This window comes from Pseudonaja textilis, chromosome 3 (genome assembly GCF_049901715.1).
Source record: "Pseudonaja textilis isolate UNSWEBS1 chromosome 3, rPseTex1.2, whole genome shotgun sequence".
NCBI classification, from domain to species: domain Eukaryota; kingdom Metazoa; phylum Chordata; class Lepidosauria; order Squamata; family Elapidae; genus Pseudonaja; species Pseudonaja textilis.
In genome coordinates, this window is record NC_141992.1 from 47,996,673 (window position 1) to 48,009,431 (window position 12,759).

Consider the following 12,759-nt stretch of genomic DNA (forward strand, 5'->3'; position numbering starts at 1 on the left):
TGAGGCAGCGAAATACCTGGTTCTTGTCTTCCCCTGAGGGAGCATGCAGAGAACCTGGAGGACTCAGGTGGCTGCTCACACTCCCGCCCTTATTCCTGCCATGCCTAGATGGCAGAACCCTCTGAAAGGGCAGCCCGGCTGAGTCGGTCACCCGGTGCTCTTTTTAGGCGACATTGCAGGCCCGAGTCCCGCCCGCTTTACCACCAAGCCAAGAGGCGTCGAAAGTCAGCAAGGCAAAGGAAAGTTTATTTCTCTCCCGCCCCCCTCAAAAAAGGACCGCCTGTCTTCTCCGGCCCAAACCCTCAGTGGGCATCCTTGCCGGCTCTTCTATTTACCACGCCGCTCTGAGAAGCAGAAAGAGGCTCTGCCTTCAGCGCTCGTCCCGGATCCTAAGCCAGAGGACGGGCGGCTGGAGGCTGCGGCCGCTCATGTACCCGGTTTCACCGGCCAGCGAGCATCAGGCCAGCTACCTCTCAAGGTGGAGCGAGGGGAGCCGAGGCCACATCGCGGACGCGAAGCCAAGTCACCGGACCGAAACCTGAGACCGTTCGGCTCAACAGCGGCCGGACGCGGCCGGCGCCCACAGTCTTGAACGAGGTTCTGGGGCCTTCTAAGCGCCCTCAAACGCCGCTCTTGAGATACCTCGGCCGCCCACCACGCCGAATCGGGGGGACGAGCGCGCCGCCTTGTTTGCGGCTCTCTTCACGCCGAGTTTGCCCGAGTATAACCGCACCTCACCTGCCTGCGGAGAGGCGCCCACGCTCCCGGGTCACACGCTCCGCAGAACTTTTTTTGCCATTCACGCCCTCCTCCGTCCCGCGGGGCCCACAACAGCAGCAGCGACTCCCTCCTCCCAACGTCACGCAGGCTGAGCCTGACGCTACCCGCGCACTTGAGTCCCATTGGCTCGCCTAGCGAGCCGAGGGCGGTATTAGCATATCGCCACGACGACAGCCCAAGCCTGTTCCCGCCCCCTGCGAGGAAGGCTTGTTTCTCGAAATCGAGTCGGGCTCTGCCGCCCCCCCCCCCCGGGCTGGTGTTCCTCTGGGACTGGTGGGGTTCTCCTTTCCCCGCAGAGCCGCGGTCTTGAGCCTGTGCGTGCGTGTCGTAGGACTGCCTGAGGGCGGAGAGATTGCTCAACCCGTGTTAAGAGACGCTCGGCTCTTCCCTGAAGCATAACCGGTTCCGCGCAATGGTCGCTGACGAATCAAGCAGGCTGTACCCAACGAGCCAATTCTTTTAAAAGTAGTCCAAAAAGGAACTTAAGTCGGCATTTCGAGACCTGCAGCTATTCACCGGGCACAGACAGAGGCTAATTTTTCAAACTCGTGTTTTCATTTTTATTGCGGTAATTTATAAGGAGCATCCCGAAACTAGAGTTCCCTAGCTATAGTTTGTCTACAACTCCCGTCAGCAGGAATTTGGGGAGATAAAGCCAAACGTAGAATTTCCGAGAGAGAAAAAAACACCCACCCACCCCTTTTTTAGATTTAAGAGACAAACTAATAGCAGTTTGTTCAAGTGACATTTTCAACTGTTCTCAATTTTTTCCCTTGTGCAGTGTGAATGTGTTTTTAGTTATTTTGAAACCATTATTATTTTTGTTTAGTTTAGCTTCCACCAGCTTGGTCCTCTGTAGATGTTTTACTTGACAGTTCCCATGCATTAACTGCAAGTCCTTGCAGTTTGCGTGACAAGATTTTCAGAAGTGAGTTGTCTCCTTTTTGGGAGAGAGGGAGGGAGGGAGAGGGAGAGAGAGAAAGATTGGCCCAAGGTCAGCCACCTTAATAAAAGGTCTGGATGTTCTTAAATTATTCTAGACTCCAGAATGTAGCTTGGTAACGGGTAGTGGTTGACAACAGTTGACAGTCCTGGATGGGAAGAGTCATTAGTCATTTGGCTTTAATTAAAAAAAAACTTCCTTGGGATGCAGTTCTACTGTACTTCAATTATGTGAAATAGGATCAGCAATTATGTGCTACTACAAAACCAGTTTATGTCTTATGTCTCTCATATTCTGCCCAGTCAAATAGAAAATAAATTCTGAATTATCCCTTTAAAGACCTTGGAAATAAAATGACTTAAACCAATTTAACCAGATATTTAAGCAACTAAAATCCTGTAATTAGCCTTCACAAGTTGATCAACTTGTCATCATATTCTTCACACACCCATCTGCTGACCTTCTGAAGTAGCAGTAGCTAGTGAGAATGATTATTTATGGAGCTTTAGTGTTTTTTTTTAATTCACCTTGTTCTCAGGGGTTTTTTTTTTCTTTCCTTTTCTGGCTACAGGCAGAAAAATTTCTAAATGAGCTGAAGTTTAATTTACTTTATGGAAATATTTTGCTCTTTGTTGTGTGTTGTTTTAATCAACTTACTGGCCACTTTGAAAACTATACTACCGTAAAATGCAAGGATGCAACATTAATAAATACAGTAGCCAACCACAAACTGGGATTTGAAAGAAAATACTGCATAGGTGTGGGAGGTACATTGCTACTACCCAGATTATATTGACCATAGCAGACATGAGTGGCTTTTAATAATGTGACAACACATCACTTCAAACTCTTTTGTGGACCCCAGACTCCTTTACAGCATGATATAGTAGTTGCTACATGCCTAAACCAAAATTATTCAGAAAATAATAAACATTACACAATTTCCTGTTTTTAAATATAAAACATATATAAAACTTATTGTTTTCTAACTCCTGAAGTAGATTACATATTAAAGATAAACTCTCTAAATACTCACCTTCCCAAACTGAAGAAAAATCCTGTCAAATAAAGCACTGTCTCCCACTTTGTATCTCTCCCATTGTTGTACTTCACTGTTCTGCACACTACAGTCCTTGTTCCCCCAAAACACATTTTGCCTCATCAAAAAGTTAACCATTCCTGGTTTATAGAATTTGATATGGTAATCTCTAGACTTCTATTCCAATAATTTTTCTCCATCACTTCTGACTTAATTTACCTATTGAAATTTTGGATAACACAAAGCTACATTCACGCAATACACTTTACTAAAACATGATTTACTGAATTAACCCAACTGTTTAGGTAACTATTCTCTGGATTCACACAACACATTAAGCATGAATTAGCCAATAACATTTTAGCCTAGCCACTGAGAGGCTAATAGACAAACCAAATTTCAGGCACCAAAGCAAGATCAGAACCTCGCAAGTTGAAAGATGGTATAGGAAAGAGGACAGGCTTCTATCATTCTCCACTTATTTGTAACATGGAGATGTTATAAAGAAAAGAAAATCAAGCAGGAAAGACTAAACAGCAAACATTCTACATTTTGAATTATTTGAGAGGGACAAACACAAAAAGAGAAACCTACAATGCTGTAAAATCTGACTCCCTGTTCTGTGATATACTAGCAGCCATCATCATCATCACAATTACCTGTAATGAACAGACTCATTTATCACTCTATTTTATGCAAAGCTAAAGTGCCAGGCAGTCCTTGCACTTACAAAGTTAATATGCTCAGGTGAACATAAGATCAGAAATCATCCTTCCTATAATTTACCACGTGAAAGATTTTCTCCCTAAAAATGGTAGGGAGGTAATTGAAAAGTATTCAATTACCTTTGTACAGTTTAGAAAGTATTTACCATCTCACCTGTTGTAGATACTACGCCTACATTTATGAGGTACAGTACTTCCCCTTCATTTTCTTCTTATATGGGAGGGTTTTTTTTTCAATTGCTCAGTCTCATTTACAATTCTAGAATTTCTTGATGATCTATCAAAATCCTAATCAGATCTGAATCTCTTGCCTTTGTAAAATCAACCAAAACCAGCTAGCTACTGCCACCTATTGTGACAATTTCACAGTAGAATTACTTCTGCAGGAATTGGAAATTGTTTTTTAGAGTTGATAGATGTATATCATCATTATTACTCATAGGATACAGATAGTATTTGTCCTGATTCGAAACATTTTATAATATTTTCATCATGCTTCAAAATCTTGCTTAGTAAGAACAATAAGGAGGATAAGAGCAATAATAAGGACAATTATAAAGGATACCTTGCTATGCTATAAGCAACAGTGAGTTTTTTAAAGATACGCTCTGAATCTTTCTCCACCATATAACAATGGAATAAGTTTGTGTTTATTTTGCATTTTACTTTCCAAATTGTTGTGATTTAGTTAAATATGAAGGATCTGAAATTTTAGAAAAACATGTCAGGGATTATAATTTTATCTTTACACATAATAGCAAAGTTTTCAGCCCTTCATATAATAAGACCTGCCTTGCATTGCCTGTCAAAATAATTCTTAGCTGACTTTTAAAGATTCATTTTTTTCAATATTAGCTATGGAAACTTAAACAAGGTAGAGCCACTTATTAAGGAAAACAGTGGCCTCTCCTCTCCAGGCTGGATAGTCATTTGTTAGGATATTTTAATTTGGAACTTTAACTGAAACGTTCAGCTAAAAAGTTTGTATCATATAGTGCAATACATCAGCAGCGTAATGAAATTTCTATCTTTGTAACCTTTTCTATTAAATGCTGATTTCTCTCATTAATATTAGGAACATAACATTTTAAAAAATTACATAGACTCTGGTTATTTCCTTTCAACTTACTAATATAAGGTTAGTGGAATGACACAAAGAGTTAACTAATGACACTGCCAAAAAATAAAAGACTCAATTTTTATAACACATTTCAATTGTTCAGACAATATATTTTACAATTATTTTTTTTAGAGAGAATGACAAAATTCTTGGCACATTACAGTAGTGGTTACTGTGACCACCAACTGTTAGCACTTTTAATACCATAGTAAGATACCACATTACCAGAACTCTTCTTCATCTGCTAAAACCAAATAAATCATGTTTTGGGGAAACCATAATCCCATATTTAAATCATACTTCTAAAATTTCAATCAGGAAGCAATATTTATATGTGTATGTGTAGCCCCTTCAGGGTTAACTCTAGCACACAAATTGAACTGCCAGGATACTCTGTGGCTTAACTGCAGAGATCATCACAATTCTTCCCTGTACAATCTTTACATATGTTCACTATTTATAAACTATAATAATCATTAAGCTGTCATGACACATTTTTTGGTCCCTAGATTTCAATTTAATTGAAATCTATTGGGCTTATTTTTCTTCTGAAGCTAAACAAGGGGTTTCCGAGCCAGAATCATCTTTTTCTGGCATTGGCATCTGCTTCTCTGTCTCTCCGTTTATGTTTTCTTTGCTTTCATTCTTCTCAAGATCAGATTTCTTTTTTTCCATATTTTGCTTCAATTTGACAGATGACTCTCTTTTGGATAGCATTGCAGGATTAAAGCCAGGGAATCCTCCACTTGTCATGGTACGCTTTTCTATAAACCGGAAAAGAAAAGCACATGGCAATTTTTTTTTCATTTTAAGAAGTTAAGGGACAAATTACTAGGCATATGCCCATCTCTGTTACCACAAGTATACAGAATGCATGCGTTTAAGAAATTATAAGCTGCCTCTCTTGAAGCAGAACTTAGCAATGGTAGGGAATAACAGCAAAGCACATACAAACAAATGGAATATTCCAGATTGCTGAACTTCAACCTGGATATCTGTTCTCTTGTAGAAGAGAACAAATAATCTTTAAAACAATTGTGGTCATAAATTCTGGAAGAAGATCAAACACAAACACAATGTCTATTCAAAAAGCACAAGATTATTCCTTGGCAGCCAGATAATTATAAATTTGTGTGTGCTTAACTTGCAAGCCTGAAACAAGGCATCTGGCTACAGTTGCATAATTTGCTTCATAGCTGAATACTTCTGCAGTCATACCTCCCGGAGCAATGGGGTGCATCAGTCGGTTCATCTGAATATTCCAGTGCTTTACATTGGTGCTGGCTTGCTGGAGCTTCTGCTGGGCTATCTGCAATGGAAGAGGGGAAAAAAAGATTTGGGTGCTATCTCTATTTAACATTTGTGTAATTTCTAGGTAATCAACACTTAGTGAAATTATAAATGGTGAATCAACTGAATGCAGTCGTCATACCAACTGAAAAAAAGGTTGATATTATATTGAGCAACAAAAATACAATTAAGCAGAAAACAATACCCTTATCAAGGAACTTACTAAGAAGAAAACTATACTCTCTCTCGCTCTGCATGTGCATGTATATGTGCATATATGTATGTATACACATTCACACAGAGTGAAGCCCACACTCATTCACACTGATGATGTTACCTAGTTGGGTAATGAAATGTCTGCAAATAAACAAGAGCACCAAGGATTCCACAGTACAACCCTGAACTATATATATCCTCTTCTACTGAAAATGCAAATGACTTAGAATGTTACATGAAGATTAGTTAATTAAGAGCACTTTCTGTAATCACTTCTGGCTAACAGGAAAAGGACTGAAACAATTGAAATGGTAGGAATTTCTTGAGGCAACAGTGTTATAAGTGCCAGCATTAAATCAAAAAAGGCTGTCTCTTTGAAAGATCATCACAAACTCTGGGCTACAATTATCAGGTTCTTTTCAGACAAGGTTTTATAAATAATTGTGTTAAAGAATTTCACAGGGGGAAAATACTTATCAGTTAATTGTAATCTCTTATGTTATTTTACTATTCTCTAGCTTTTTTAAAATATGGAATATCTATTAAGAAGGGAAACAGAGAAAGAGCAGAGAATTTATAGATAGAAAATGCCCCATTAAGGCACAGGAGAAGAATTGTCCTGAGGGAAGTGGTCATGGCAACTTCTTTAAACAGCTCTATTTCTTTCTTGCATTTTTTTAACCTTTGAAATATTTTCTTTACAAAAATATTTAAGTAGTTATGTACAGAACGATCCATTGCAGAGAACAGCTAGTTTTGAATAGTCCATGACTAGACACATTTAATCCAGGCACAACTCTGAAACATGCATACTTTGGGAGAAGCATTTAAGAGGGATGGGGAGAGTGGGAAAAATCCAAGGACACTGGTTGCTAAGAAGAAATAAAAAAAGTAGAGTGTTGGGAAGATTAGGGAAAGGGCAGGGCAGCCCGTTGGAGCCAAGGTCTGTTTACTTACTGCAAAAAGTTTGATGTCTCCTGAATCACCAGTCTCTGAAAGGGCTTACAAACAATATGCCATAGGTAACAATACAGTAAACAACAGATTAACTTGATCAATATATTAAAAATAGCATACCCAATCAACAGTTAGAGTATTATAAACTCATTATGTCTTTAACATTGAACAGGATTCATCCCAAACTCAGGTACCTCTACCCATTCTTGCTTCAGTTGCCAAATTCATTTTTTAAAATTGTACTTTTTAAGCTTTTTGAATGTTGTTTCTTAAGCTTCTAATGGCAGACATTCCACAGGTTAGAAGTATCTGCAGAGAAAGGTCTCCTTTGTCCACTTTGGTCAAACATCATGAGGAATGAGATTCTCATCAAGCACCCAGTCTACATCAATGTTTGTCAACCTGGGCAACTTGAAGCTGTGTGGATTTCAGCTTCCAGAATTCCCCAGCTAATATACTGGCTGAGAAATTCTGACAGTTGTAGTCCATACATTTTCAAGCTGCCACGACTGAGAAACACTACTCTGTAAGACATAATTTGGGCAAGCAAATTCTATTTAGAACAAGCAATTTTGAAACTGAAAAGTTAAAGCTGATCACCAGCCCCTCAAAGTGTAACAAAAATCAAAACCAGGGAAATTAAAAGTAAGGTCGTATTGAGTTCTGATGAGTTTCCCCGCATACACACAGTGAATAAATCAACTAGATGAGATCAGATTATATAAGTAACTAGCTGTAGATAGCCAAGGAAACAGCCTTGAAGCAACTAATCAGAAATCATTATGTACATAAACAGGATGGAAGCATTCTTTAAGTTCTGGGAAAGCTGATAGTATTAAGAAGAGACTCCAAAGATTCCTCCCTGATTCATTGAAGAGGGAAGAATGCAGAAATACAACAGACTTGCAAAATTCTTTTGCAATAACCTGTTTCAATAAAGTAGAGTTCTGATCATGTGGAGTGTGTTTCCTGATCTGGGTCTCGAAGGGCTGACACTAGATCAGTTTACCCATTTTGGAGCATCCTTAGGAAAAACCTGATCTCCTATCTCAATTTGCAGCCACATTTATCTATAAGTTTGCTTAGCTACAGTTCTTTAATTCTATACAGCAGATGTTATTGAAAATGCAAAGAAATCTCAAACTATTCTTGAGTGGACTAATGCAATTTTTTCAAGTGGTGGGCACAGTTATCTAGTTTCATGCACTGTAAGCCCTATATTACAAACATAATTAAAATGACTTTTATATACATATCGAAGATGGCTTGATGTTTTTATGTTTTGTTTGTTTATGTTTGTTTTTAAAAACCAATAAAAACTTAACTAATAATAATTAAAAAATGACTTTTAAATAATTATTTTCAATTTTAAAGAATTGGCCAAATCTGTATAAGAGGATGGTTTTTTTGGAGATTTCTGATTTCCTGAGATCTTGGCATATTATCATTTTTAGTTTTTAAAAACAGAATAACAGGTTAGCGCATGCCATCTAGTGGCATAACGTTGTCAACTCACAGTGAGATTAAAGTAAAATCACCCTCAATTAGCTTAACTCCTGATGACTTACATGAACACATCCATGCATTTTTCTTGCCATAATAGGAGGCAGTTTGACTGCAATTTTTTCTGGAACGTTTGTTTTTGACTTCTCAGTTTCTCCCCTGCCCCTCCCCAAAAACCTGTACTTGAAAGTATTTAATTAAGCAAACAAATAAAAATATCTATAATAATAGTACTTGGAACTTGAAAGTACTAAGGAAGTAATTAATTCCACCAAGTATGGCTGGCCAACTACGCCACTTGTATTGAATTGAAACACATTGTCCTAGCTGCTTGACTGAGTCTGGGGACCGTTGGTAACGGGAGTGTCCTCACAGATCTGACAGACTCAGTCCAATCAGCTAGCTGCAACTGACTACCCAATCCTGGATGCTATCTCCACCACAAAGGAGAAATAGCAGCATTTAGTAGATTTGTAAACATTCTAATAGTTTCATTAAATCAATTCAACGAATCATATCAAACTTACTGAATCAATTCAAACCCCTACAATACTATTTAATTCTCAGATTTTTCAATATATGTATCAACTTGGATCTGACTAACAAACTGAATCAATGTGACAACTATTTTGACAAAGTTTGGTTTTGAAACTCCTATCTGAACATTCAATTATAGTGAAGGTTACGTGTCTAAGATCATCATTTCTATAGCGTATTTGTTCTCTGCTTGGAGACTCTTTAGCTTAAATTGCATAAATTAATTGACAGTAAATGAATGCATTATCATGATCATCATTATCATGATCATCATTATCATCATCATCACAAAAGACTGAACTACTAGGAACAACATATATTTTAAGAAGATACTTGGTTGATACCTAGGATGCTGGCAGCAACCTGTATCAATCATCAAAGCCAGTCAATGATGCTTGTGATACATTTTTAAATGTTCAGTTGACTTTCATGTTTAATGAATAAAAGTTTATAATAATAATATTTTTTAAAATAAAATATTTAAATATTAAAGAAATAAAAATGTATTTATATAGAAGAGGAAGTAATCTTTCTTTAAGTAGGCCTTTTGGTCCTTTTAATACCATAATATCAGGAACAGCACTTGTAAGAACACTCAGATTTACACTTTAAAAGTGTAAAATATAAGAATATTTTGATATTAGTAACCTCATTTTTTTTTTCAATATTGAGCGAAGTGTTTAAAATGAAAATGTTAGCTACAGCAATACAGAATTATGTGGAAGGTCTGCCTGTATGTACCGTATGTATGCATGCATGCATGTATGTATGTATGTATTTAATTTCTACATGTCCCATCTCACCTAAATGACTCTGGGTGTCTCACAACGTGTAATAAAATCACATAAATATATGAATAAAAACACAAAGGAGTTAAAACTTCCAAGTAAAGATAAAATTCAAAGTACAGAATTCAAAAGGTTAACAAGGGAATGGGTATGTCCTCAGGCCACCAACCATCCCCAAGGCTGCATCATATTTTTAGACCTTCAAGCTTATTGGCAAAGCTAGATCTTAACACTCTTCTGGAAGAGTGGAGGCTTGCCTGCCTCACCTCTGGGAATAACATTTTTCATAAGCAGGTGGCCCCAACCCAGGACCATAGACTGGTACCTGTCTGTGTACTGTTAGGAACCAGGCCACACATCTGGAGATGAGCTACGGGCAAGCAAAACTGCCTGCACAGGATCTCAATTGTGTACTCTTCCCCCTGCCCCTTCTATGAAACTGGTTCCTCCTGTCAAAAAGGTCAGGAATTCCTGCCACAGGCGATGAAATAGGGTATAAAAACCCTTGATATTAAAAAAAAAAAAACTCTTCAAAAGAGGAAGAAACAGGCACAGTTCCAGTGCTTACCATAACATCTTGGTCCATCCTCTCTCTGTTAAATCTGACTTCTTCCAACTGCAGCTTAGTTTCTTCTAGAAACTTGCTCTTGCTTTCCATCTCTTGCTTGAGAGCCAGTTTTTCATGTTGGGCCTTGATAATATATTCTTCTTGTTCTTCCTTCAATTTCATCAACTGCTTCAGTTTTTCCTCCTCCTCTGCCAGCAATCTAACAAAATTATACAGGATTTAATTCACTCTCATTCTGGGAGTGATTTAGTGTCTAAAGTTTGGGTTAGTCCCATGATTCATAAGTAACCCATAACATCATGAAGGAAATTAATTCTGCTCTGCAAAAGGAACAGATTGCCTCCTCTCTGGGAACGGTCACTTATAGTATCTTAAAGGGAGGGAGAAGGAATTTGTTGGGAATTTTCTTTTTAAGGAATTCACATCTGCTGCTTCTTGTCTTTCTCTCTATCATCTTGCACTATTTCTATCCTGTTATTTATTTCAAATGACCAGCTTCTCTGTAGTGGTACCCATGTTTACATCCTGGCATTTGGGAGATCCTCATGTTTTATCACTCTTGAAGACCCATCTTTTCATTCAGGCTTTTCCTGTGAAAAGTAGCTTACTCTCTTCTTATGTTTTTGTTACATATCTTTTACACCTAATGTTTTTATTTACTATAATTTCATTTGCTAATAATTCAATTGTTTTCCTTTACTTTAATTAGGCACATAATTATATACTGCATTTGAAATATTTCAAAGTAGGACTGTCATAAAAATAGATTCAATATATAAATATGCCACCAAAATCATTTGTCTTTTCTAATTCGCTTTTCTTATTAACCCAATTCAGCAAATGCTACCTGGCCTGTTCATATCTCAGACCCTCTTCGTCTTGACGAGCTTTAATCTCCTGCTGCAGGGCATCTTGGAGTCGTTGCTGCATGTCTTCCAGTTCTGCGATGCGCTTGCACTGACGTTCTGCCTCTGCCTCCTTCAGAACCATTTCTGCTTGCATGGAAGCCCGAGCCTGCAGGTGGGTAAAGTAAAGGCAGTGAGCAGCCAGGATGTATCCTGGCTAACAGCACGGGGCTAAAAGCAGCCAGGATGTATCCTGGCTAACAGCACTAATAGCTGGTGAAGTTGGTAACTGATAAAGTCTCTTGTTTTATCTGGACACCAACAATTTTATTATTTTCCATATATAGCCCACACTCACCCAATTAACCTGCCACATTTTAGGTTACTACAGTAAAACAGTGGGTGGAGATAATGAGTCCACCATAGCTGATATAAGAAGGCAGATATAAGTCACTAATGACTTGTATAAACATAATAATAAACAGGTCATGGCTCCAAATATATTGTGTGGGGCAAAACCTATTCAAATGTTATTACGGCTTATAAACTATTTTGATTTTTTTTAAAAAGAATTCTGTGCTATCCAGTCCATGTTGACTCTTTATGATTATGTAATTACATCTTCTGCAGGAATTGTTTTATAATAGTTCTAAGACTAGCAAGTCATAGAAATCAGTAAAAGTATTCAAATGAACCATTAAAAACAGCAACGGAGATCATAAGAATGCTTAGGTTAGTAAGTAGGTTTCTAAAGCTGAGTGCAAACACTCCACAATGGGGCCCAGCCTAAGCTTTACTGGAAGTTTATTGTATAAGAGAATGGCCACATACGTACACTTGACAACTGGTTCAATATTTGCATTCAGGTGAACAATTAAGAGGGTTTGTTCTTATAGTGAAAAGGCCTAAGAAACCTACATGGCAATTGAGGATTCATTAATATAATATTTTCATGATCTGTTTAGGCCTAACAAACAGTAATACATCCTTTAAAATGACTGGGCAGCAAATCAGCTACTAGCGAACAGTCTTCAGTTTTTAGTGCCCAGTAAGAGATTCCACTGAGTAACTACATAGTCACAGAATTCTGTTATAGGTGCAGCCTCTTTGAAGCCAGAACGCAAATCTATACATTGCACTTTGCAGTAACTGAATTTGGACTTCTTGTGGCAGAGTTATCTTTGCCCAAGAGAATCTGCAATAGTAAGACCAGTCAAAGCTGATGGAGGATGCTCTTATTCATTGAGGTTTGTGCAAACAATACAGCTTTATCTAAAGGTAAATCACTCAATCCTAGATCAAAGAACCTTAATTAATTGTTAGATTTATAGCACACCTCCCCTCAAGAAGATCAACAGAGTTTATATTGCATTATTTCCTCCATTTCTTGTTTCCCAATCCAGCAGTCCTACGTGGTAGGTTGAATGAGAGCAAGTGACTTCTTAGTC

At 38.1% G+C, this 12,759-nt stretch overlaps 2 protein-coding genes across 8 annotated transcripts in view; both read right to left on the reverse strand.

The window, feature by feature from the left end:
* PPARD (peroxisome proliferator activated receptor delta) overlaps positions 1-899 on the reverse strand; it is a 44,182-nt gene extending 43,283 nt beyond the window's left edge. For 3 of the 7 annotated variants that reach the window (XM_087929552.1, XM_087929551.1, XM_087929550.1), the window contains exon 1: positions 739-858. The gene's annotated coding sequence lies outside the window, so the exon portion shown is untranslated. Of the gene's footprint in view, positions 1-733 lie in introns of all 7 variants that reach the window. The other 4 variants (XM_026719959.2, XM_026719958.2, XM_026719964.2 and 1 more) reach the window with 4 other exon arrangements.
* Positions 900-4,683: 3,784 nt separating this feature from the next.
* The window catches only part of DEF6 (DEF6 guanine nucleotide exchange factor), a 54,505-nt gene continuing 46,429 nt past the window's right edge, over positions 4,684-12,759 (reverse strand). The window contains exons 8-11 of the mRNA XM_026719965.2: positions 11,314-11,480; positions 10,467-10,665; positions 5,826-5,916; positions 4,684-5,371 (exon numbers count right to left, since the gene is read on the reverse strand). Coding sequence (XP_026575750.1) covers positions 5,145-5,371; positions 5,826-5,916; positions 10,467-10,665; positions 11,314-11,480 — 684 coding nt within the window. The 3' untranslated portion in view covers positions 4,684-5,144. The remainder of the gene's footprint in view (positions 5,372-5,825; positions 5,917-10,466; positions 10,666-11,313; positions 11,481-12,759) is intronic.